Genomic DNA, 26589 nt, shown 5'->3' on the forward strand with positions numbered 1-26589 from the left:
CTTTACTGTCATAAGCCTTCATTCTCATAACCTCCATTCCATCCTCTGCACTGCCCTCTTTTTCTTCTAGTGCTTGATGTCATCGTTACCTTTACTGCTTAGCATGACTTACAAAGCCCTTTGTACTGTGACTCTTGCCTGCCTCTTCCCACATACTGCCTCCCCGCCACACGCACACATACTTTCCCCTCCAGGTGGAATGCCCCTTTTGCGGGTATGTAGGGAATATCGTGGTTTTTTTTTTTAAAGATTTTATTTATTTGTCAGAGAGGAGAGCGAGCGAGCACAGGCAGACAGAATGGCAGGCAGAGGGAGAAGCAGGCTCCCCGCCAAGCAAGGAGCCCGATGTGGGACTCGATCCCAGGACGCTGGGATCATGACCTGAGCCGAAGGCAGCTGCTTAACCAACTGAGCCACCCAGGCGTCCCGGGAATATCGTGTTTATCATTCATAACCAGCTGATATTCCTTTTCCTACGTGTTTATCATTCATAACCAGCTGATATTCCTTTTCCTATAGAATTAAGCTAATTCCTCTGTATTATGCTTGCCCTTTTTAAGTATGTCAAGAAAAACCAGAGCTGGATGGTAAAAACATTTTATTCAGAACTAGGACAATGAGAGAAAGAGGTCCATATGGAAAGAGGCTCCATTCTGAATATAGTGTGGGCAAGTAGGAATTTATGCCCAAGGAACAGGTGGGGAGTCTGGTTGAAAATTACTAAGAGAAATCATCAGGGGTTAGGGGAGTTCTGGCTAAGCCAGCCTAACAGAATTTTTGATGTGATGCCAGGATGATCAGACAGCACCTGGGGGATGATGGAGGATGAGGAATCTGGAGCGTACTCCCCATCAAGGTGGTTATAGGAACTTAAATCCTTAAAAGGATTAACTTGTTCAAAACTTGCACATTTCCAAAAAAAGACTTGCAGTTGCCCAGCTCCTGAAAATATCCTCTCAGCTGTTGGAATATCCTGCTTGATTAAACTGTCTTTTAACTAGGGACTTGGGGGCCCACCATCTCTAGGTCATGCTAAACAATACGATTTATGATGAAGGGTCACATTCTATTAGATTGACTTCTGAAAGGGTTGAAAACCGAATAACGTCAGCACACGGGTGCACTCTGCCTACATGACTGACCCCCAACGACTCTGAGATCATGACCTTAGCCAAAATCGAGTTGGATGCTTAACTGACTGAGCCACCCAGGTGCCCCTGTAGAGTTTTATTAGGGGATAGTGTTCATGGCTTTAAAAAAGAACCCCATGCTATTGTTACAGGCTTTTCTTGCTTCCCAGTGCTGCCCACCATCACTACCCAAGAGTCTTAGTAAAGAGAATAATTTAAAAATAAAACTAAGGGAAGAGATTTCTTTAAAATACAAATAGAGGTATTAGGGATAAGGTAGGTAGGAATCACATAACTATGTCTTGTCGCTGTGTGTGCCTTACAACAGATTCTTAAACACTTTCATTTTAAGACCCCTTTATTCCCTTAAATTATTGAAAACTGCAAAGAGGTTTTGTATGCTTTATCTTCATAATTTAAAAAAATTAACTTGTTCTGCTTGAATCTACAGTGATGTACACTGATGGGAATGAATCCAGTAAAAAGACTGAAGAAGTAACCAGCATGACTAATATGGGATCTGTGGAAAAGTCCACACCAGCTTCAGAATAACTGACTTAACATGAACTTTTGTAAATGGACCTGTTGCATGGGACTGTTTTATCCCACATTCTTGGAGACTCAGCAGTGACTTCTGGGTGAACCATCTCTTCTTTTGGTAAATTTATAATGAAGGAAAGTAGCATCCAAGCTAAATGAACTATAAGATGTATTTTGCAATTTTTTGTTTTTGTGACACTTGCACATTCTGAATAAGTACACATCAAAAATTCTACATAATATGCTCATAACTCATTTTTGAATATTCCTCTTAAAAGTATCCATCTTTATGCAAAATTACAGAATTTTGAGATATGTTAATGTTCCTCCAGGGATAGGTTATAATATTGGATTTCAGGATAAGGGAAAACTATAAAATCCTTATACCAGTTTTACTTCTGATAGCTGTACTTTTATATATACTATAACGTGAACAGCCAAGGTAAATTTTCTTAGTTGATAGTTAAATTTATCTCCAAATGCTGTGGACATTGTACTTTTCTCACTTTCCTCAAATAAACTATGAGGGGTTTTTTTTGTTTGTTTTGTTTTTTAACTGCAGAAGATGTCTTTACATGTGGATACCCAGCATTTAACACAGTATCTGGTACACAAGTACCAAACATTGAGTAATTTTCAGTGTTAAAATATAGCTCATTTATTGGACTGTTGAGTTTGTTTTAAACATCTTTTTAACTATTTAAAACAGAACAATTGTAGGAAGTAAGGAAATAGTGAGAAAGCTCATTGGAATTTTCTTCCAAGGGAGTTGGTCTGAAAGCTTAAGAAACCACAAAGGACACTGAAATCTGTTCCATCGTTGTTACTATGAATCCGATGTTGCCCCAGATCCTCCTTTATCTTAGCAGAACTGCTTTTTGTACCTGTGGTCTTTCCTCAGCCACTTTGGTGGTTCTTAGAGTTAATGAGATTAATGATTATTCTGGTCTCAGTACCCACTTTCAGTACAGTAGATCATTTACACGCTTTCACATACCACATTTACTCACCTCACCATACCAGGGGCAGAATGGTCTTTGAGAAATCAGAAAAACACTACATATTTTAAGATTAGTTCCAGATCTGGTAACATTTCAGTATCTGGCTCACATTTTAGGTTACCTTTGTTAAGTTTTTTAAAAACTCAATAGGAAGATAAGATTGGTGATGTGAAGATGATCCAACTGGAAGCGATATTGACAGTATAGAAAAAGGAGCCAGTAAGCTTGCAAGTTTTACACTGGCCTGAAATTTACAGAAGTTTTTGAAATGGGTATGAACAGATACCTTGCTGGAGAGCAAAGAAAGTTCGTTTTCACAGGCCTCTGAGGAGGTGGCAGCTGAGGGGACAAGTACTTCCTAATTGTCTACTGGGTTATGGAATAACATGTCTTAGTTAATCTCGTAATGGGAAGTGAGAGTTTGGAGAGGTTGTGAGTGTCATGTTTGCAATGCCATGTTTGGGTTAAGGTAAAGCAGGTCAAGGTACTTTTTTTTTTTTTTTTTAAGATTTATTTATTTATTCGAGAAGGGCGGGGCAGAGGGAGGGAGAGACTTCACACTCCGCACTGAGCAAGGCGCCCGATGGAGCTGATCCCACAACCCTGAGATCATGACCTGAGCCAAAATCAAGAGTTCTGACACTTGATAGACGAAGCAACCCAGGTGCCCCAGGTCAAGATATTTTTAAGTCTGACTAGAAAGGGGTTCCAGAAGGCTTAGCTCTAGGAATTAGTAAAGAAAAAAGAAATTGGCAAAAGAGGTGAGGAATGAGGTTTTACTCGCATTACTGTGATTAAGGAAATCAGGGCTTTGTCAAACTAGATTGTTAGTGTTTCTGTTAGCAACTGAAGAACTTGAGTGCTGAGTCGGCAGAAAACAGTGTTAACCACAGGACACCTTCTGAAGATACTGGGGATGTCAAAAGGTGGAATCTCAGAGTTTCTAAGCGCCCCTCTGCAGACTTATACAGATCAGGAGACTGAAACCCAGAGGAGTCACACATAGCTCTTTAAGTTCACTTGCTCTCAGATGAATATAGTTCCCCTTAAGGACAGGCAGCTGAGTCAGAATGAATTGAAAGCTCTCGTGAGAAGAAACAAATGAACAGCTTCCAACATGGGACAATTAGCTGAGGCAAAAATTGAAATTGGGTGCTGAGCACTTCCTACAACCTATGTGGTAGTCGGTCCCAGCAAAGGTCCCGGGCAATGCCCAGGGCTCTGAGGGCCATAACTGATGGACTAGAACTAGGAAGGGGAGGCATGTCATGCAGTCTCACCCCAGGGTTCAAAGCAGACTGCCTGCTCCAGCATGAAGGTTACTGACCAACCTCCTTGCTTCTGAGGATCAGAAGGAAGGGAATGAGGACAATTGAGGCTGCACTTAGAGTGCCATGTGACAACCAATCTAAGAGTGATTTAAATCAAGTTTAACATCGTAAATAGGAGGGATCTGTCCCCTTCAAATTATGTAGGTGAGGTAAAATGGGCCACAAATGTCTCCTGAGGATGGGATTGCTTTTTGGTCCCGTCTGTTGTCCCCTGTAACTACTACAATGACACCAACAATCAGATCAGTCTGAATATAGGTACTAGATCTACCAGCAATGAAAGTTTGGGTCCTTTTCCTCCCCAAAGTTCTGAGTATACCCAGCTTTTTCCTTAAATCAGCTGAGGTGGGGGGCGCCTGGGTGGCTCAGTGGGTTAAATCCTCTGCCTTCAGCTCAGGTCATGATCTCAGGGTCCTGGGATCAAGCCCCACATGCGGCTCTCTGCTCAGCGGGGAGCCTGCTTCCTCCTCTCTCTCTGCCTGCCTCTCTGCCTACTTGTGATCTCTGTCTGTCAAATAAATAAATAAAATCTTTAAAAAAAAAAAATCAGCTGAGGTGGGAGGGAAAGGAGGTGTAAGCAAGGCTTTTAAAGTTCCAAATAGCTACCTACTCAGGCTCAATAAATGAACTAGATTTCTGCCCAAAGTACTCTATCTTCATTGCTAACGCCGTTTGAGCTTTGGGCACTCTGACTCAGCAGCCACCCCCATACTCACTCTCAGCTGGGGACCTTGGGCTTGCTGCCCCACTGACATAACATTCCTTTCTCGTTCTTGCACTGGACCGATGACCAAATCCTGAAATGACTATGTTTAACTCACGGCTCACCTTCAAGAGAAAATGTATGTGTACATCCTCTGTAGTCAAACTATATCAGATTTAACATTGCGTTATTGATTGTATCCCCCCTTTATTGATTCTAACCTCTGCACACATTTTGAACACACCACTTTGTGACTAAGAAGTAATCCCCTTTAAAATAAAATGAAAGTTAGAATCCGAATTCAGCTTCTCTACATCACAACTCCAAGGAACTTTCTACCTCCCCACAGCCTAGTACGTCTCCTTTAACACTAAAATACCTACGGTCCTCTGCATGAATACACTGGAACGGAGGTCTCGGGATGTTCCTGTCCTGCCTCCACCTTTTCGCACTTGCCGCCAACTCCGGGCGCAGTGACCAGTGTTTACCCTGCCCTCCACCTGTCGCATTTAGGAGGGGCAGCGGAGCGGCGGCGTGGGACTGTCGACTCCGCCTTACATTCTAACAGCAATTGCCCTTTCAAAGACCGCTGGGGGAAGACGCTCAGAGTCTCTTCCGGGATTTTCCAAGCACCTCGCCTTAATGAAACCGAGGTGCAATTCTCGATGGCTTGCAAGTTTCCAGGAGGGAGGATAAATCTGACCACTCCAACTCTCTGACCCTTTGGGTAATGTCCAGGAGTCAGGAAACGCATCGCCGTGGTCCCCAGCCTAGACGACTCGCCCCACAAAGAGCTCGGCACCAGCGGTTCCAGTGACCACGAGGAGATCGCGGAGCCCGCAGGACCGTGCACCGTGTGGGGATCGGAAGACGCGCCGGTCTTTCCCTCCCGGCCCCAGGCGGCACAACCACTGCGCGTGCGCGCTGCGCGGACGGTTTCGGAGACGGAGCTCCCCGCCGCCTTCCGTCTCCCGCTACAGCATGAAGACCGCGGAGGACGCCAGCGGAGCGCGCAGCGAGAGGCCGCGGGAGGTAGGCCTCTGCCTTCTCTGCGGCCTGCCGGCAGCAGGAAAATCGACCTTCGCGCGGGCCCTCAGCCACCGGCTGCGGCAGGAGCGGGGCTGGGCCGTCGGCGTGGTCACCTATGATGACGTCATTCCGGACGCGTTCCTGGAGCAGGCGAGCGCGCGGCCATTGGTCAGTACGGAGGGGGCGGGGCCGAGACCCCGGTTGTGGAAGGAAGGGGGGCGTCCTACTAAAATGCGGGGCTACACCTAGTGTGGGAGGGGCGCGCCTGATAGAGCGGGAGAGACCTGGATTCGTGGAGTTGGTTTAGCACAGACTGTGCTGACTCCATCTTAGAGTAATTCGTTGTAGAGATTTGTGTGTTTCTGTGGGGCCTGTTTGTACTGTCCCTTCTACAGAGGGAGGCTCAAGGCAGCGCAGGTGTCGTCAGCGTGCAAGAGGGAGCCCCCACCCCCGTGGTCAGGAATGCTCTTGAAAGATCCTTCAGGAAGATTGGCCTTAGGAAGGGGCGGAATCTCTTAAAAATGTCAACACAGCCCGTTTAACATCCAGCCACGGGCAAATCTTTGTGGATCTATTCTAAGTTTATACAATTTGCAGGAAAAAAAAATTTTTAAGAAAAAAGATACAGAATTATAAATAAAATTCCTAGGGTCCCTCCCGTGATAGTAGAAAGTGGCTGTACAAATGAAGGGTCAGGCCTCTGAAGCTCACTCTTCATTCATCTCAGGGTGAATCTGCCTCTGCCAGCATAGGAAAACATGGTGGTCCCTTAACTGGCCACAGATGAAGTAATGGGCTTCTGTTCAGTAACCAGCTTGTACGTTCCAACTGCACACTTTAGGCCTTCAGATCACACTCAGCACAGTGAGGTGCATCCCCTTGGAGAAGCATATAAAAACAGAGCTCTGGGCGGGGAGAGTAGATTTGTATCTCCCACCTCACTCTCACTCTATAGCAGATCCTCTGACAGATTCTGAAAAATGAAATTGTGTTTGTCGTTTAATACCCTAGTGTAGATGGATGCACGTAAATAACGTGCAAATTTGATGTGATTCCACTCTGTAAATATATATGTACAAATGTACATTTGCTAGATGGAGACATTTTGGACTGCTCCAGCAAGATTATATATACTTTTCCTATTCTTTTTTTTTTTAGATTTTATTTATTTATTTGACAGACAGATCACAAGTAGGCAGAGAGGCAGGCGGGGGCGGGTGCGGGGGGGGGGGGGGGTGGAAGCAGGCTCCCTGATGAGCAGAGACCCCGATGTGGGGTTCAATCCCAGGACCCTGAGATCATGACCTGAGCCAAAGGCAGAGGTTTTAACCCACTGAGCCACCCAGGTGCCCCATACTTTCCTATTCTTGTTTAATTGTGAGGCAAATGCAGTATCAAATCCTGGACAGTACGAGATTTAGTTGGACGGTAGTATTTTCACCACTTGAGGGAAAGCTGAAAGCTGTTGATAGGGATTGTTGTATTGCTGGGCTTTTTCCTCGCTTTTATTATATTTTTTTCCACTCCTCCCTACAGATGAAGCCCGTGGGACTCATCTAGTCACCATGGGCAGGAAATCTCACCTTCTAGGAAATGATCTTGTTTCCTTTTCAGTAGGTTTAGGCGATGTATTTGTTGTATATGGTATAATCTCAGTTGATGTGGCAGGGCATGGACAGGTGGGAGAGGGATCCTTTTCTGGTGTTCCTATGTTTTCTCCAGCCTAGACCTCATAACTCTGTCCCTGCTATCCACAGTCCTTGAGCAGCACAAGATTACCTGTATTCTCAAGTTATTTATTCTCTTCCCTCCGTCTGCCTTCTCTGTCGTTCCCCATCCTGTTTCAACTCTGTTGTTAGCCTGAAATCTTTTCATCTTGACCCAGGCACCTTTGAGCTGATCTTTTCCGTCCACAACTTTCCTCATTTCAACAGCAAACCAGCATAGCTGTATCTAAGCCAGACTATTTTTATTTCAGCAGGATATTGATTTTGGCTCCTCATTTCTCCTGGAGGGTAACAGCGGATGATTGATCTAGCAGAGAAATAGAGATGTGAAAACAAATGCCTAAACCCTCTGCTAGAGCAGGATGCCATGTAGGCAAGGGAGATTCTGAGCTGCCTCCTGTGTGACTGAGTCTGAGGAGACTTCAGAGGACTAACATCAGGGAGTAGGAGTTTGTGGGCAGAGGAAACCATGTATACTGAGATACAGAGGCATGACAGAACAGGTTGTGCTCAGAGAATTCCAAATGGTGCAGCGCTGTGAGCTGAAATGTTCATGTGCGGTGGGTGGCAGTTAATCGTGACCACCCTGCTGGCCAGAGCCCGGCATAAATTGTCATTCTTCCATCTTTTGCAGCCATCGCAATGGAAATTGCTTCGACAGGAACTGTTGAGGTATCTAGAATACTTCTTGATGGCTGTCATGAACACGTGTCAGATGTCTGCCCCACCCAACAGGACCGCAGCCATGTGGGAGGATTTTATAGCCTGCTTAAAGGATCAAGATCTGTTATCTTCTGCTGTGCTGGAAACCCAGTCTTGCTACCTCTTAACGAAGACTGCTGTTTCTAGACCTTTGTTTTTGATTTTAGATGACAACTTTTATTATCAAAGTATGAGATACGAAGTCTACCAACTGGCTCGGAAATGTAATTCAAACATTTTTTTCTTACACACAGACACTTGTTTGCCTATCAAAATCATTATCATTCTTAGTGAGAATTTAATTGGATGGGGAAGTTAGTATCGCTTTACTTAATTTTTGAAGCTATTTTATGTTCAGCTTTGCAAATGGTTTTTCCTGCTGCTGCCGGTATCATTTTTCTAATTTGTTTATGTCACATTTTGGAAAAAAACAGTACATCAGTAATTTTGTGGTTTAACGTTTTCAGATTCATTAGGCTTCTGCCAGCTCTTTTTAGACTGTTCTCTCGAGACCTGTTTGCAGAGGAATGATCAGAGACCCCAGGCTCTGCCTGCCGAGACCATCCACCTGATGGCAACAAAGATAGAAAAGCCCAACCCTGGGAAAAATGCTTGGGAACACAACAGCCTCACAATTGAGAGTACGCCGTGTTCTTCTGAGGCCAGGTACCCCACACAAAGCTGACCTTCACCAGCTGCCTCCCTGAGCCCGGCCAGCTGTGCTCCTTGCTTGACTCCTGGCCCCTTGGTTAATCCTTCCACAAGCGCTGGAGAGAGATTGTTGTCTTCCCTTTATGGAGAGGAGGCAACTGAGTGAGAAAGTTACTTTGCCCAGAGTCCTCGAGCTTGCAGCAGCTGAGATGTGAACCCGAGTTTGTGTGCAAACGTGGACTCTCGTTAAGACTGTGTTGTCGTGAGAGGTCAGAGCAGGGAATGCAGAGTAGGGCGCATCTTTGAAACTCTCGCTACAACGTTAGCACAGTCTAAAGAGTTTGCCTGGTCATTTTCCTCTAGAAAGAAAATGGGTGGGAGGGGCAGGGTCCGAATTTTGCCTTAAACCTCCCTGTCATTATACTGCTGCATGTGTGTGAGGCTTCTGGGCTGTAGTGCTAGTGCTTCCGTGCATGGTCTGTGTCTTGGGAGTTCTACAGCAGCACATTTCTAATGGAATTTTCACTGCTGATGGAAATGGTCTCTATTTGTACCATCCAGAGTAGTGCCTGCAGGGCACCTGTGACCGTTGAGCTCTTGAAACACAGCCAGTGCCTCTGAGGGCCGAAATTTAAAATTTTATTTTAATTGTTTTAAATGTAAACAGCCTCTTGTAGCTAGTGGCTGTTGTGTCCGACAGCAGAGTTCCAGAGCTGTATTCCCCACGTTTCCTCAGCCCCTAACTGTTGTCCACGGGGCATCAGCAGTTTTTGGGTTTTTTTTTTAAAGATTTGAGAGAGAGCATGAGTGGCGGGGCGGGGGGAGGGAGTGGCAGGCAGAGGGAGAGAGAGAAGCAGACTCCCCACTGAGCAGGGGGCCCAAGGTGGGGCTCCATCCCAGGACCCTGAGATCATGACCTGAGCGGAAGGCAGAGGCTTAAGCAACTGAGCCACCCAGGCGCCCCAGATCAGTCATTTTTAAAAGGCTAATTTTTAAAATTCATTCCTCAAAATGTTTAGTTCTAAGATAACGTTTCCACCCATTTCTTAATACATACTTGAACATGCTAAAAAAAAATTGGATTTAAGTGACTATTGTTTATAGGTTTATGAAATAAGCTACTGCTGAGTTTTCTAATTTTAACTTGTAATATCCTGAAACTTTGAGCAGGTGCATAAACAGCTGATTCTTGCTCACTCTGGAATACTTGAAATTTTTTCCTTTGGAAGTGAATGGCTGGTTGAGGCCTCCAGGTGTCTATCCCATGAGAGTGGCCTAATGTTCTCAATGCTCTGAGACCAGGGAGGGCCAGTTCTTGCAAAAAGGAAGGAAGAGTGTTTCTCCCATGCTTTTGCCAACGCTTAGCACAGTCTGTTTTGTCTTGGGTCTTTGGAAGCTGGCCACCTGTTCTCGCATGTCCAGAATAGTCACAGCACCAGTGAAGGGGTTGTTTGAAGCCTGGTAGCCTTGTATTAGAAGTTGAAAGATGATCTGACAAGCATACATTTTCCAGGCTTCTATAAAGTACTACTTCACCACCACTGCCGCTGGTAGTGTTACTGCTCACAGGAACGGCTGGTGAGCAGATACTCTGTATTGGGCATGTACTGAACGCTTCCTATGTTTAATCTCATTCAATCCCCACAAACAACTCTTGAGGATAAATAGAATTATCCCCATTTTATAGATGTGATGACCGGCAGGTAAGCCGGTTGACACATCCAGGTAGTAAGTGGCAGACCCCTGGTTTGGACCCAGCACGATCTCACTCACTCCAGAAGTTGGCTCTTTTCAGCGTGAGAAAGATCATCTTGAAGTTGAGCTTTAACTCCCGCTGGCCTAAATAGCTTCAGTGGTTCCCTCTGTACTCGGAGTAGTAGAATTCAGACTCCTTACCATAAAGTACGTGTTTTCACCCCAGTTCACTTTGCAACCTCCTATCCTACTACTTTCCCCCTTTGCCGCTTTTCAACCAAACTGGCCTTTGTTCCGTGAACAGGGGGAGCTTGTTCTTGCCTCCGGGACTTTGTACTTGCTGTCGCCTCTACCCTTCGCACTCACTATGCGTGATTGACTTTCCTGCCCATCCTAACTAATGTGGGGAGTGTTCGTTGGACTAACGGGCCACACTCTTCACACCATCATTTTGTTTATTGCCTTCATTCATCCACTCATCACTGTCTGAAGTTATAACTTTTTGCTGAAGTAATGAGACAGACAACGTAGCCATCACCAGGCTTAGAGACAGTGGGGGTTTCACTGCACTTCCTGCTTAGCGCACAACGTCTCGTACGGTGTTTGTATTTTTCATATAAGAAGATACTCAGTAAAACCTCGTTAAATGAATGAATGAATTCACCCTCAGCCCTCCGTGGCCCCTTGACCAGTGGGGAACTTCTCCAACCTACATCAGGTAAACAAGCAGAGGCCAGAAGTACAGACTGAGTATCCTCCTTCAGGGCACGGAGTGGAGCTATGGCGGACTGACATTTAGCACTTGATGAGGGAAATAGGAGAATGTCTTTTTCAAAGCTTATTGAAATGAATCTTAAGAAATTAATATTTTTTTCAAATAAGAGGATTCTTTTGCCTTATAATTTGTTTTAAGCTTCTACTTTTAGACTTTGAAAGTAGAAGGTAGCTTCCAAATTGTTTCATTTTCCCCCCTTTGGCTTAGGGCCTTTGGGTTACACCACTTTTATTCCTCTAGACTTCACTTTAGTGTTCATAAACACAAGTTTTTGGTTCTTTTTTTAAAGGATGTTTGATATAGGGATTTATTTTATCTCCCCTTCTCTTTCTTGCAGCCTGGAGTTGACTGATTTATTGCTTACTGCTTTGGAGAATCCAGTAAAATATATTGAGGACAATGTGGAACAAAAGGTAAATCTTCTGGATACATTTAGCATAAATGGGAAGGCACCACTTTCGGAAGGAGGGTCTTTTTGAGCTGAGTGGGTAAAATATGGAAAATGCGTGGCCACTGCCTTGGCGTCTCCACGGTGCTCCCGCTTCTCTGCTCCAGGCTGTGGTGGGGCATCAGCTGGCCAGAGCCATTTGTCCAACTCTCAGGAATATCGGAGCCTGTTGCCATCATGCTGGTGTTGGTGACTTGAAATGGGCAAGGACAGAAATACGTGCACTGGGGACACGGACAAACACTGGAAACGGGGTGTGTTGCTGTTGTTGCTGGAGAGCCCGTGTCTAGACATTCACCAGCACCTGCGGTCTAGATGGGCCCATCTTCTAGGGAAGGAGATTGGGAACCGAAAAGCCACCTTCACTTATCTTTTCGTCCCATCGAATACGCATCCTACTTTAGCCATCTCTCTTACAAAACTTCCCATAACAATGTCTGTGTTCCATAGGAAACAGACAGAATCATTTGTTCAACTAATGTTCTGCATCAAGCCGACCAGACGCTCCGAAGGATTGTCTCTCAGACGATGAAAGAGGCAAAAGGTATGCTGGGTGGTTTTCTGGGGTTTGGTTGGTCCGACGCTGCTGCTGTTCCTGTCCCCTTGACACAGCGGGTGGCTTATTAGCTCTCAGTCCTAACATTCACATCATGTTCCGGTTTCAGTATGCAGCTTGGTTATGTAAAAACTAAATATCCAACCCCTGGAACAGGGTCTTCGTCCGTCCAGTACATTTTTATTGAGTGGCTCCTCGGCACTAGGCTTTATTCTAGATGCCGGGGCATCAGTAGGGAGCAGCGCGTTATACTGAGCAGACAGACGACAGATAGTGAGTATCGGCTGAGGCGCTGGAGAAACATAAAGTAGGGAAGGGTGATGCAGAGTGATGGGAGAGCTTCTCTTTAAGGATAGTCTGGAAGGCTTCTCAGCGATGACATTTTAGCGGAGCTACGAATCAACAGAAGGAGCGAACACGCAGTCATCTGGTGGCAGATCGCTCTAGGCTGTGGCCACAAATGCAGAAGCCCAGAGGAGAAGTTGTCTGGTATGTTCTAGAGCAGAAAACGGGGCTATTGAGTTGGGTGGAGGAAGGAATGGGGAGAGGTGCTCAGGGGCCACCTGGCAGATGGGCAAGCTCAGTGTGTCCTCAGTCTGAACTTAAATGGAGTATGTGCTAGTTCTAGAACATTAACTCCTTCAGGTTTTAAATATTTAAATATCAAACTCCTTGCTATATTTAAATTTTGATTTAAAAACTGATGTTAGCTTAACATTTCTTGAGTTTTTATATGCTAAGTGTCCCCATGAGGTGAGTGTAATTTTACAGATAGGACATGAAGGTTCTGGGAGGGTCAAGTAACTTGCCCAAGGCTGAACAGCTATAAGGCACTTGGACAGCCCGGGTTCAGAGTCAAGTCTCCCTCCCGTGTGTGCTTTCTGTGTTAGGCTCCCTGCATCACCGCTTTGATTATTAATACCTTTACAAAAGCTTAGAAAGTTGGAAAAGCAAACAGTACACTAACCATACGGTATTTTTCATACTTTTTTTTTTTTTACCATGATCCATAAGCACATTTTCTCTTGTATCCTGGCGTGTAGTCCGGTACAAGAACATGTGCGTGCGTAGCGACAAATTTCACAAAGCCCTCACATGTGGAGCGAGCTCTACGACATTCTATTTGACTTTATTTTAGAAAACGGCTGCCTGCAACCTGCATCTCACTTGTAGGTTACAGTCTGGAGTTTGGAAACCAGAGGCCTGGAACAGAAGCAGCAGCATAATTAGAATAGAGACGAAGATAGTTGTAGGAGTTCTCTCTCAGCCATTTGCCTTTATTGCTTTCTATATAAAATGAAGAGAAGAAGGGGGAATAGGATTATGCCCAAATCACTCTTGACTCATTTTTCACCCATTAAAATGACACTTTTATTTGTCTGTTTATTTATTTATGTGAGGGAGGTGCTTCTAGCTCCTGGATCCATACCTAAATGAAATTAAAAACTCAGTTCCCCTACCACCCAGAGAACAGGAAAAGACAACCCACATATCAGGAGAAAGTATTTGCGGATCCTTTATCTCAGAAGAGACTTGTATCCAAAATAGGTGAAGGACCGGTACCACCCACTCAGCGTTAGAGACAATCACATTTTAAAAATGGGCAAAGGATCTGATAGACATTTCCCCAGGGTAGATACAAAGATGGCCAAACCATAAAGAAAACACAATTATCAGTAGTCCGCAGGGAGGACTCCCGAGCACACCCGCTGGGCCGGAGGGAGTCCGGAAGGGCCTGCGCGGGCTGGACGTGGAGGAGCGCAAACCCGCCCGGCTGGTGGGGATGTGGTGGTGCAGCTGCTCTGGCATACAGCCAAGCAGCTCCTCAAATGGTTCAATGCGTTACTGGGGGGGCCCAGCCTGCCCACTCCTAGGTGTCTGCTCAAGAGAATTGCCAACATATGTTCGTACCAAAATGTGTACACAAATGTTTGTGTCAGCATTATTCCTGGTGGCCAGGATGAACCCTGAAAACAGTATGCAAAGTGGAAGAAGCCACCACCCAAAGCCACGCTGCTTGAGTCCCGGCCTATGAGGCGCCCAGAAGCGGGACATCGGGAGCCCCACGAGCCCATCAGTGGTGGCTTAGGGATTCGGGGTGGGGCCGAGGCTGGGGTAGGCAGGTGGGAGTAAGGGACGCAGGTTTCTGAGAGGATGAGCCATTCTCGAATGGACCGTGGGGAGAGTGGCAGGTGCCTGCAGGTAGCCAGATCGTAGTTTAAATCAGTGAAGTGTATGGTTTGCCAGTTTTATTTCAGCAAAGCTGTTTAATAACACGACAGTCTTATTTTAGTCACATTACCCACGTGGCTGGTGGCTGCTGGGTGGGGTAGGACAGAACATCATCATCGTAGGAGGTTATAGATCATATGGCCCTGCTAAAGAGAATTTATCAGCTTCAAACCGAAATGTCATTGCCTCGTTCTGCTTTTTGGCCTTACTGCCTCTTAGTTCACAAAGACTCTAAATCACTATCTTGTCAACAACAAGGAAAATCCTTTTCAGGTTTATCTTTTCTGCTCTTGCATTTCGTGGTCAGGTACTGAAAAGATCTGTGTGCTGTCACATGAATGTGACCTTTGTTTCTATAGGACACCTACTGGACTGTGATTATTAACAGAATAATCTGATTGGTTTGTCTGAAGTATTCAAATTCATTTCCTGATGTTATTAGACAGCCCAACCTGATTAGTTTACACAAATAATTGTGAGAGTATCTTTTCATTTTAGATGAACAAGTGCTTCCTTTCAACTTGAAGCTCCTAGCAGAGGAACTCAACAAGCTCAAAGCAGAGTTTTTGGAGGAACTAAGACATGGAAACAAAAAATACCTGTGTTCTCAGCAAACCATCCACATATCAGATGTTATTTCTTTTTTTCATTATGAGAAAGACAACATTGTCCAGAAATATTTTTCAAAGCCGCATTAAAACTTCTGAACTTCCAATCAAATGTCTGATTTTGGTTAAGATTTTTTTTTTTTTTAAGATTTTATTTATTTATTTGACAGAGAGATCACAAGCAGGCAGAGAGGCAGGCAGAGAGAGAGGAGGAAGCAGGCTTCCTGCTGAGCAGAGAGCCCGATGTGGGGCTCGATCCCAGGACTCTGAGATCATGACCTGAGCCGAAGGCAGTGGCTTAACCCACTGAGCCACCCAGGCGCCCCATGATTTTGGTTAAGATTTTACAAACTAAAACAATTTTGTGTTCCTGGATGTCTTCTTACCCAGTGATGGGAAATGCCAAAGACTTACTTTAAAAAAAAAAAATAGCAACAGTCCATTCTAAACACCCATTTGTCATAACAGAAATAACTTCAGTCATTTGTCAGACATGACATGGGTAATTAGGCATCAGAAGCAGGCAGGCTTCCTCGTTTCTGTGCCAGAAACCTTAGGGTGGGGCTGGTGGGATAGGGGTCTTGCTGAATGGATCCTCAGGAAAGCAGAGAGACTAGGAAGGAGACGAGATGTGGGTACATGGAGCTGTTTTTGTCTTTAATTCATGTGACCGATCGTCTCATGGGTAAGGCATTCTACAGATTCAAACCAATGCAGCCATAAAACCGTTTTTTTTTTTTAATTTATTAACAGTTTACATAGTGGAAAATTACTAAGAAAATTGGATCCTAGTTTTCAAAGAAGAAAAATCGAGATCAATAGAAAAGTGTTATTTTTTTTTTTATTCATGTATTACAAAAGCAAAGCTTCATTCACAATAGGAACTACAGTCTGGATAGTTATTTCAGCATTGAACTGCTCTCTGGAATCCCTAAACAATATAGTGTTTTGCAACCATACTCAAGTTTTATGTTTTGCATACAAAATATGTTCTTTACATCAAAGTACATATTAACAAAAACAAGTCCTAGAAATCATATACCCTCTAAGACTATTTAAGGAAAAAGTCCTTAGCAGGGATTTTTTTTTTTTAATAATACATCCACTTGATAAATATTTTTGTAGAACTTAAAATGAGGTTTAGCTCAACATTTTTAAAGTAATATTCCCTTTGTCAAACGATTCTGCAGATGAATGGCAAACACTTATTTCTAAAATGAAATAGCACTGGAAAATATTCAAAGCAAAAGTCTAGCCTTTACTTGAATTTCAAGAAGTTGTAGCTACATACTATATTAGTAAAATCTGAAATGAAATTATTCCGTTAATCTCTTCACAGTTTCTTTAAAAAAATATTAGTGGAGATAAATTATCTACCAACTTTAAAAATCTAAACTTATGTTCACTGAACAAAAATACATTTAGTTTCAGAACATTGCCTGTTAACAGCAAAGTACTATAAATAGTTCACGTTCAGCTTTTCCTAGCAGCTCATTTCTATAAAATATCTAATTAAAAATAAAATGGGAGAAACGTATTCAACACTTAATGGAAGATAGTATCATCTTTCCATGTATAAAATTTTAACTCACAGAAAATTTAAATAAAATCCTAAATCTTTTTAAAAATACAATACTAAAAAAGTTTATAAGGTAGATTTGATTCAAAAACTTTAGTGCATTTAGAATTTATTGTAGCTCTCAAGCATTGACACCTTTGGAATACCAACTGTGCTCTTTTTAAGTCATAAGAAAATTAGAATTATACATTCTAGTTTGTAATTATGAAAAAAAGATATTTTCTGTTTAAAATGTACCTTCAAAACGTCTATCGTTAGTTGCCAGAAAAGAAGTGTTTGTCACTATTTGGCCCAGAATATAAAGTTAATAAACTGGTTTTAACAAGAGGGTTCTTTCTCTTTTAATGAAAGCCTTCATTTTTCTATCTTGGGGTATTGCTTTTATGTGAAAAATAAGTGAGAAGGAAGAAAATAATCACAGAATCTTCCAAATGACAGCAACCTGTTTCTTTCTGGCAATAAATAAATACTAGAGCCAAGTTCCACATTTGGAAATGGTTGCATTCAAGCTGATCTAAGCAATGAGTGATTTAAGCAACAAGAGAAACTCAACTGTAGATTCAGAAGCCTCAGGCAAGGGAAAGAGTTAGAGGGACCGACTCCTCGCTGCTCTTTGAACAATGCTGTTGAGGTTAGTTTCGACTGGATGTTAAACCATGAGAGCTCATTTTAATGGCTTTCTAGCATTTGGAAGGGAGGGCAGAAGATCCATTAACTTGGCCCGCGCGGGGGGTTCTGGTGGACCTTGTTCTGCCTACCTTCCCTTTTTCTTTACTATAGAAGAGTGGAGGTCCTGTTTGCTTAATAAATGCTTCATAGTTGGGGTATTCTCTTTAAGAAGCCAATTAGCAACACTTTCAAGATTTGAACCAAATTAAAAATGAAGCTTTTGCAAAGTACACAGAAACCACAGTTAGTAACAATATATTTTATTGTTTGACCAAGCTCTCTTCAGAGTAAGCTAGTTATTACACAATATAAAAACAATAGCCTCCTATTCAAAATTATTCTAGATTTAGCAAGTCTTATTTTTGTAAACAATTATCACATTTAAATGCATTTTATATCTATTCTCCCACTTCTATACCCTTTCCTACTAAGGCGACGACTCAGTCTCCATATAGTTTTGTCTCTGTCCGTGAAAAATGGGCAGAACTGCAAATAAGCATTACAAGCTGAATTCACAGAAAATATTTTAAATGGCCAATTCTGAAGGGAAAACCGGAATTTGTTTTGGACACGTTTTCATTTTTTTAAGTATTACTTCGCCATCCTATTTGCCCATGTATTTCTATACCCACCTCTTCTTGGAAATTATAGGCAGTAAGTGGACAGAAGGCAGGAAATGGAAACTTCAGAGATTTTTTTTTTCTTTTGAAGGACTGCATTTCCAAGGAATAAGATGCATGACTCCTACTGTACCTCTTTGGTCATCAAAGGAATAGGAGGAATAAGAGATTCTCAGTGTACTTATCAAACTCACCCGACACTAATGACGTCAGAGTGAAGAACTTAAAGGTTCAAATTAAAAGGAAAAAACAAAAAGGCATCTTTAAAGATAATCCTCTGATGTTTCTAGCATTCTCATGTGGTTTTTACAAGAAATCAGAATAAAAAGAATCCAATGGAAAACTTGACACATACTTAAATTAGAAATTAAATAAACGGGTATTTTAAGTATTAAACCCATTCCATTTAGGTTTCGTTTCTCTTCAGAACTTTTACTCATATTTTTGTAACTTGAATTTTAAAAGAATGACCTGTTTTACATTTCCCCTTAAGGGGGAAAAAAAAAAAAGGATCTGCTACCCTAAATAGCTCTGTGATCCTCAGGTGAAAGGAATATACTGCGAACATTCCGCAATGTGAACAAAACAGCACGTTGACAGAGAACGAGGTTAAGGGCAATTCCTCTACCAAACACTGAAATCAACTGTTTATAACAGACTTTGTAAGAGACGGTAATTCGACCATGTTGAAATATGGCAGAAATAATATCTAGCTGTGATGTGTATGTTGAATACCAAGTATCAGTAAGCTCTGAAGTGTTTACGGACCACAAGCATGGGGAATTTAAATGATACCTGTTAGGGTTACGACTGCACTCCAGTTCTCAACCGTCTAAGTGAAAGAAAGAAAACAGACTCCGGCGTGTCTCACTGCTCTAATACATAAATGAGCCTGACCAGATATTTATAGAAAAAAAAAATTTGTTTCCACTGTCAAACTTTTCTATAAATATATAGACTTTAAATTAGCAGACACCTTATTAGAATGACCCCCTCGAAAAAAAACCAATAAACAAAACTATAAAACACAAAATGGTAAAACCAAGTAAAGCATAATGTGATTAGTTTCAATCAGTGTTGGTTATGCTGTCCCCTTGCAAAATGACAGGCAAAATCATACTTGTTTTTACATTTGCAACCACATATGTTACACTGAAAAGGATTTTCATACCCATGACATCCCATATGAATAGTGTAAAGGATATTGTCGGCAAAGTACATATCACAGTGCTGGCAGTGGTGCAGAAGCTGCGGGTCCTGGACCGGCAGGGTCGGAGCTGGAGTGCTCGGCTGGCTGTTTCCTATGCTGGGAGTACTCGTGTGGGCACTTGGTTCACTGCTCGGACCCGCCACTGGACTGTAGTTCCTCTGACTATGTGACGGCCGAGGTTCAGGGCTTGTGGGAGAGGAGCTCTGAGGGATACTTGCTGACACAGCAGCAACCACTGCTTGGGCGGAGGGCTGCTGCATCATGAAAGGCTTCTCATCGGGGCAGGGAACTACATCAGGAGATGCAGGGTTTTGGTTTTCCGGTGGCAAACTAGACAACTGTCCTGCCAGAGTTGAGAGCTGATTTAAAGGGTTGTCAACCATGAGTTCTTGGGGGTCCCTTGGTAGGCCACCAGCTGATGTGGTTTTTGCCATACTTTCATAGGAGTCCGTCTGGATATTTGGGATTTCATGGGTAAAATCATTAAGGTAGTCTGGCTTCTGAACCACCATGGAAGGTGGACTTAAGTTGATTAATGCTCTTCTGCTATAGCCCAGATTGCTTGTTTTCTTCTGTAAAACTCCCCACATTTTCTTGCTGCTTAAGGAAGACCTAGTACCTTTAATTGGTACCATTTTATGCTTGCGCCTTCGATGATGGGACAGGTTACTTCGATCACTGCAGCGGAAGGAACATAATTCACATTTGTATGGTTTTTCTCCTGTATGGGAACGCATGTGGGCTTCCAGATGACGCTCATAAGCAGATGCGAATGGACATAAGTGACATCTATGAGGTTTCTCACCTGTTTAAAAAGAAAAATGGGGAGAAACTGCAAGAGTAGCTCATTTATGGACAGCTTCGTGTGCTGCCCATTGATTAGGAGAAATCTGTCAACTTAAAGCTTAACTTATCAGCAACAATTTGAGATCTGTAGGTATGTTCCATTAGTCAATACAGTGTAAAAATTGTTATGGTTTCAACTGGCATCTGGGGAAAGGAGAGCAAAACTGACGGTAATATTCCCTCCGTAATAATGACTTTATCAAAGTACGTGTCAGTTACATGTTTATGGACACATCTATACATGAACACTTCTTCATACATATCCACACACCAATACCCCTTCCTCTGGAAAAAATACAAAAAACCTTTTCTGAAAAGTCCTTCTAGTAAACAGAAAGCTCAAAATGGAACGAAATGCAAGTATGAATTATGCTGTGTCCCTTCAAAATGGCCGAGTGCTTCACCTCTATCTTCCTCCTCTCCTCTTCAGTTGCCAAAAGGGACAACTGTGGGTCAGTGCCGTTAGCTGAAAATGGCACAAATATATAAAATAAATATCTGGAATAGGAGATTTGGTCATTAATGGAACAAATAAGTACTGAGTCCTTCCTATGCTCTGTTAGGCTCTGTGGGCACAAACATGGCCCTGGCATGAGCCTTGTCCTCAGACACAGCACAAGACCCCATGTGGCACAAGGGTGAGACACCCGCCCAGGTCTTGCGCCGGGGTAGGGCAGTAAGGAGGGCTTCTCAGAAGGTGGGAGGGCAAAGGAGCCCTGAGGATTAGCAGTGTAGTCTGCAACTGTATAAAAAAAGCCTTGTCCCTGGTCGGCAACTGAAACATACTTAGTAAGCATAAAGATAAAAACATTTTATCACTTCACACTATCTTCAGCAATAACCTGCCCAGCCTAAAAAGCAGACAGATGTTGAGAGATAATGTGAATCAAGAAGAAAGACTGCTAAGGAAGGGGAAGCTCTAGATGGGGCCTTACTTCCCATTTCTATGTTGTTATGCCATTGTTTGGAAAATATGGAGTAACTTCCTCATTTATTCATACCTTAAATCAATCTTCAATTTTAAACTATCAGAACTACTTATATGTCATACCAACTTGCCTCCCTTGGCCCCTCTCCTGCCCCCAAAGAAATGCTTTCTCCAGACATTTTGCCATTACCTGTATGGATTCTAATATGTTCGATAAGCCGGGCTGTTCCTTTGCTGGCATAGTTGCAGTACCGACACTTGAGCTTTCCATCAAAGGTCCTTTCAAACCCGTCTACTAACATTCCTGAGTTTTCATCCAGGGAAACTTCAACAGATGGGTGATCAAGTCCATTCTGATCACCATCTGTTCCAGCTATAAACAAAGTGTAGCAAAAGAAATTATGCATCTCAGAATCAACTCAATTTAGCATTTTAGTCTTGAGTGGCAGAAAATCTTTCATAAATTGATAGTTTATTTAGCACAAAAGCCAAACTCAGAAAATAGAGACTTTCCAAACAGAGGTCAATTTCATACAAAAGCAGTAGTATATTCTGTTGAGAACCTTTTACAGGGGGACCTCAAATTACTTACACATCAATTTTATCAGTCTTCAGCATGCTGTTGAAGAAGAGAATAGGGTATTTGCCTTATCTGACGGGTCTGGAGGACCGAGGGAGTAAACAGGAACGGCAAAGCTATACGTGTTTAAGACGCCGGCCCGCTCTACCAGGATTAGAACCGGCAGTCACGGTGATCTCCCCAAATCCTAACTCTGTATGCTACTGTCTAAAGCAATTAATGTTGAGTTTTGCCCTGTTTCATTTGGTTTATACATGTTCTAGATACTGGGATGCATTTAGGATCTTAAAATTTTAACTAGGCACATAAAGGAAGATACTGTATCTGATAGCCTTGAATGTTAGAACTGTAAGAATTTGAAAGCTACAAGATATTCATCTAGACTTTTACTTTTAATTTAACCCAACTACTTTTTTGTATCTATAAAGAAACTGAAGGGGCAAAGTGCTTGTATCCAGAAATCCAGCAAGCAGTGGGGAATACAACCCTGGTCTGTTGAATCCCAGCCCAGGAACCTGTACACTAGTGTCAGGAGGGGCATTTTATTCCTACAACTTCTTGGGGGAAACACTTCTACTCCATCCACAGGAAACAGCAGTACTGGTATGAACAAGTCAAGCCCCCTCTTCCACTGCCCGCCCCCGCCCCTCACTAGGAGAAGAGAAGTGATTTTGCTGGTTGGTGCAAATCCAATATCCAAAGGAGCCACTGCACTGGAGGAACAAGGCTCAGTGTCCCCATCTTCGACTTCTCTCCCAACCCAGTGCCTCTCGAAATTCAATGTGTATATTAATCATGTGGGGAGCTTACTAAAACAGATTGATTCAGCAGATCTGCAAGGGGGTCTGACAATTTATACTTCTAACGAGCTCCCAGGTGATGCCTAGTCTCTGCTGCTAGTCCCTGGAAAACAAGGCCACAGACCATCTACGTCAGGGGGCAGCAAACTCTTCCCATGAGGATAAGATACTAAATAACTTAGGCTTTGTGGGGGCATCTGTTCTCTACGAGATCTACTCAGCTCCGCTGTTCTAGCACAAAAACAGCTCTAGAAAATATGCAAACAAGCAAGTGTGCTTCTGGTTCAATAAAACTTTAGGGATGCTGAAGTCTGAATTTTGTACAATTTGCATATATTATAGTATTCTTTTGATTTTTTTTCCCCAACCATTTTAAAATGTAGAAATCACTCTTAGTCTGCAGGTCATACAGAAACAATTCACAGTCCAGCTAGGGCCCACGGGCTGTAGTTTGTTGACCCCTGAGCTACGTTCAGGAACAGATTCCAAACCGTGTGGTAAGCAAACCAGACTAAAGTCTATCTGGAGCAGGCTCAAGTGTGTCACCGCCTTCTCTGTGTGGATTCTCTGTCTAGAGAAGTAAACATGGTCAGCCCTTTCTTCATTTAAAGAGAGAAGAAAAAGGAACCCCTATTGTGTCTCTGATTGAATCCAGATTTCCCACTGGCCAAATCCTTTGTGTAGGGAAGCTAATGCTGCAGCCGTTTGGGTTCCTTGTGTCTACTGTTAGCTCACAGAACTTAGAAGATGGGGCGGGTATTTAGAATTCCTAACCTTCCAACAAGACCGTAATGCCTCTCTAGACCATGTTAGGCCCGGGGGAAGTTTCATTCTCCCTCAACAAAAATCTGACATGTTTAAAAAGGAAAACAAATTGCCCTGTGTCTAAGTAAAAATGGAATGACACACATTAGTGAATAGTGGTCTTCACCATATGGATAACTACATATGAGTATTAATATATTTATGAAAAATGAATTATTTAATAGTATTAAGATGAGTCTACCTCCCTGAAGAGCCTCTGCTTCTTTGTCCCCACTAACTGAGCCAGAAATCATGTTCACATGATGAGTCTGCTGAGTCAGATATTCCTGGAAATCTTTCACGAAGTCCAAAGGCTCTGGTTTCTTTTCACCCATCTTTGCTTTATCCTTTTCTTTTTTTTTCTTTCGAAGTTTACAATTTGTTATGCCTAGGGGAAAAAAACTGAAATAATTTCCACTATTTAGGAAGATCCAGTATGTATCAAAACAACAATGACAAAAATTAGTATGTGCAAGGTATACAAAACAATACAGAATACAGTACCCGCCATTAAATATCTTATTTTCTTGGTGAACTAGAGAACACATAGAGAAAATTGTAAAAATTTACTATATTTAGTATTTAAATAAACTGGGACCAAATTCAGTCTTAGTGGATGGAAAAAAGTTACAAAGACTGCAAAAAAGAGAAAATAAGTCCACATGAAAGAAAGAGGCACAGCAGCAGGGATTATCAATGAAGGAGACAAAAAAAAAAAGGTGGCTCAATTGAGGCCAGAGAATTTTCTAGATGGACATGTTACATATCTCTGTTGTCCAATAGAGTTCTGCACGCCACACACAGCAATAAGCACTGCAAATGTGGCTAATACAAACAATGTTTTTTATTTTCTTTAATTAATTTAAATGGAAATAGCTACATATGGCTAGTGACTATCATTTCAGACAGCAAAGACTCTCAAATCATAAGGGTTCTCATGAATGCTCTAGAAATAGGTGCACTAGAACAGGGGCTGGCAACCCTTTTCTGTAAAAAAGGTCAGAGAGTAGTATATTAGGTTTTGCCCATTATGAGGTCTCAGTTGCAACTACTCAACTCTGTCATTATAGCTAAATGCAGCCACAAATCACGTGTGAACAAATTGAGTATGGCTATGTTCCAAAATAAAGCTTTATAGAAGCAAGCCTTGAGCCAGGATAAGGCTGTAGGCCATAGTTTCCTGACCTCTGCCTTAGAAATCCGAATCACCGTCTCTACCACCATGCATCATCTTATTCACTCTGAGAATGAGGGGAAAAATTAAGAAAGAAAACAAAAAATAAATCGCTGAACACCACATTAAAAACATGCTATGCTATATGCTGGCTAACTGAACATAATAAAAAACAAATAATTTTAAAAAGAAAATTTAAAACACAAATTCTAAACTTTATATGCACCCCTATGATTATAGAAAAAAAAAAAAAAAAAACAAAAAAAAACCAGAAATATCTGATCCTCATGTAGAGGGAAATCTCCCATGAGATTTTGTAACCACAAACTAAACTGGACTTCACCTAAGTTTATGGCCCAAATTCAGAAATCAAATAACCAAAAAGTTTCCTAATAAGAACAAGATAAGAAAATCTAACACCTAGGAGACAAAGGTCTTTTCTCCCAATAAAAATTTTTATGCAAATGTGTAAGATCTTCATAAGTATGTCTTCTGCTCATTTTTTCCCCTAAACTCCAACTATTTAATAAATAATTTCTACCTTAAAAAGTCCTTATCTTTAAAAGCCAGTAAAATGGAATTTAAGCTAAGAATAGTTACTTCTCAACATATATGCTTAACTTTTTCACAAAGCACAGCATACACACAGAAGAGCACATAAAGCTCAACGAGTCATCACAAAGTGAACATATCCATGAAGTGAACAAACATATCCAGAAGGCCACGAGCATCCCAGGGTGGACCCTTCCAGTACTGGTGCCCCAGAGCCCGGCAAGGACTCGGCTACCCTGACTTCTGAAACCGCTATGTCACAGGGCTTGCATATATTCAGCTTTGGACAATGCAAAATGGCTTTTCAAAGTGCTTATGCCAATTTACACTCCCACCAGCACTGAAGAGGAACTCTGTTCTTCCATATCCTCCCCAATATGCAGGTATTTTTTGCCTTTTTCATTTCAGCCATTCCAGTGAGCTTGTGGTGGTATCACATTGGTTTTCATTTCTAGTCCTTGATAACTAATGAAACTGTATACTTTTTATGTGAATTAGCCACAGAGATATCTGCTATTTTCGTACCCAATGAAATATCTGTTCAAGTCTTTTGTTATTTTTTTATTAGGTTTTCTGTCTTTTTCTAGTTAATATGTAAGAGTTCTTTATAATATTCTGGATATGAGCTCTTTATTGGAGACGTATATTTTCAGCGGCTTCTCTCACTCTGGAAGTTGTTAACATAGTCCAATTTACCCATTTCTTTCCTTTACATTTAGAGTTGTATCCTTGCCAACATCTTCTCTGAAGATGTTCTGCAATTTCTCCTAAAAGCTTTACTATTTTTAACTTTTCATATTTTTATCTGGAATTGAGCTTTGTGTATGTATACTGTGAGGTAAGAATTGAAATATACTTTTTTCCAAAGAGAGAGCCAACTGTCCAGCAACATGCATTTCATAGACCAGCCTTTCTCCACTAGACTCTGTTACCACCCTTCTAAATCAGGTGATTGTATTATGTGACCCTATTTCTGGATGCTCTACTCTGTTTCACTGGTCTATTTTTGTCTGTCTTCACACCAATACCACCCAGTCCTAATAATAAAAATCTTAATATCTCAGTCTTTTAAGTCCAACAGTTAAGCTTTTCTTGTTTGGGAATGCCTGGACCACTCAGAGTACTTTTCAGCCTGTTTTCCAAAGAAAGAACTATGGAGTTGAGAAATGAGAGGGCTTCAGTGACAGCACGTTTCCCAACTGACTGTAGCTTGACTGATGTTTTAAGACCCAAACTTCTGTTTTTAACTAACTTAACTGGCATTCTACTAGATACAGACTAACCCTTGACTGTGATATGGTGAGTGCTGTTCCTCATAGAGAGAGCCGTACTGTACAACAGTGCAGTGATATATTTCAGGAACTAATGAAGGACATAGGGCTGTTTTTGGTTTCCCTTGTTTACTGGCCCCAGACTGATTTATTTAATTTCTGTATTTCTTGTCTTCCTCTCTCTTCACAGTTAACTTGTTCTTTATTTTGAACATACGTATCCAAATAAGAACGTGCAGGTGACAAAATTATCATTGTTCTTAATGCAACATTTGTGAAAAGTTCTTTCCACCCTCCTGAGAAGATGTCTAGGGGTTTTTTTAAGGTATTATTATCACTACCACTTTTCAGTTTTCAGTTAGATGAACAGAGTATTACAGTATTAGCCCAAACTTTTCTAGCTTGAAGACTCTGAAAGAAACTTCTCT

General features: G+C 42.2%; 2 protein-coding genes across 10 annotated transcripts in view; one reads left to right on the plus strand and one right to left on the minus strand.

Moving 5' to 3' along the window:
• Positions 1–1304: 1304 nt before the first annotated feature.
• Positions 1305–26589, minus strand: part of IKZF5 (IKAROS family zinc finger 5) — a 31164-nt gene continuing 5879 nt past the window's right edge. For 3 of the 9 annotated variants that reach the window (XM_047701776.1, XM_047701775.1, XM_047701778.1), the window contains 3 exons: positions 23367–23566; positions 21171–21353; positions 15952–20011 (listed from right to left, as the gene is read on the minus strand). In XM_047701776.1, coding sequence (XP_047557732.1) covers positions 19068–20011; positions 21171–21353; positions 23367–23499 — 1260 coding nt within the window. In that variant the 5' untranslated portion in view covers positions 23500–23566 and the 3' untranslated portion in view covers positions 15952–19067. Of the gene's footprint in view, positions 1316–2653; positions 2657–15951; positions 20012–21170; positions 21354–21572; positions 21600–23366; positions 23567–26589 lie in introns of those variants that run through there. The other 6 variants (XM_047701779.1, XM_047701777.1, XR_007122627.1 and 3 more) reach the window with 5 other exon arrangements.
• Positions 5195–19031, plus strand: PSTK (phosphoseryl-tRNA kinase). Its single transcript, XM_047701784.1, has 7 exons — positions 5195–5902; positions 8096–8387; positions 8631–8829; positions 11622–11697; positions 12183–12276; positions 15019–15252; positions 15464–19031. Exons 1-6 carry the CDS (start codon positions 5687–5689, stop codon positions 15216–15218), a joined length of 1077 nt encoding a protein of 358 aa, XP_047557740.1. The 5' UTR covers positions 5195–5686; the 3' UTR covers positions 15219–15252; positions 15464–19031.

Source organism: Lutra lutra, chromosome 14 (assembly GCF_902655055.1).
Source record: "Lutra lutra chromosome 14, mLutLut1.2, whole genome shotgun sequence".
NCBI classification, from domain to species: Eukaryota; Metazoa; Chordata; class Mammalia; order Carnivora; family Mustelidae; genus Lutra; species Lutra lutra.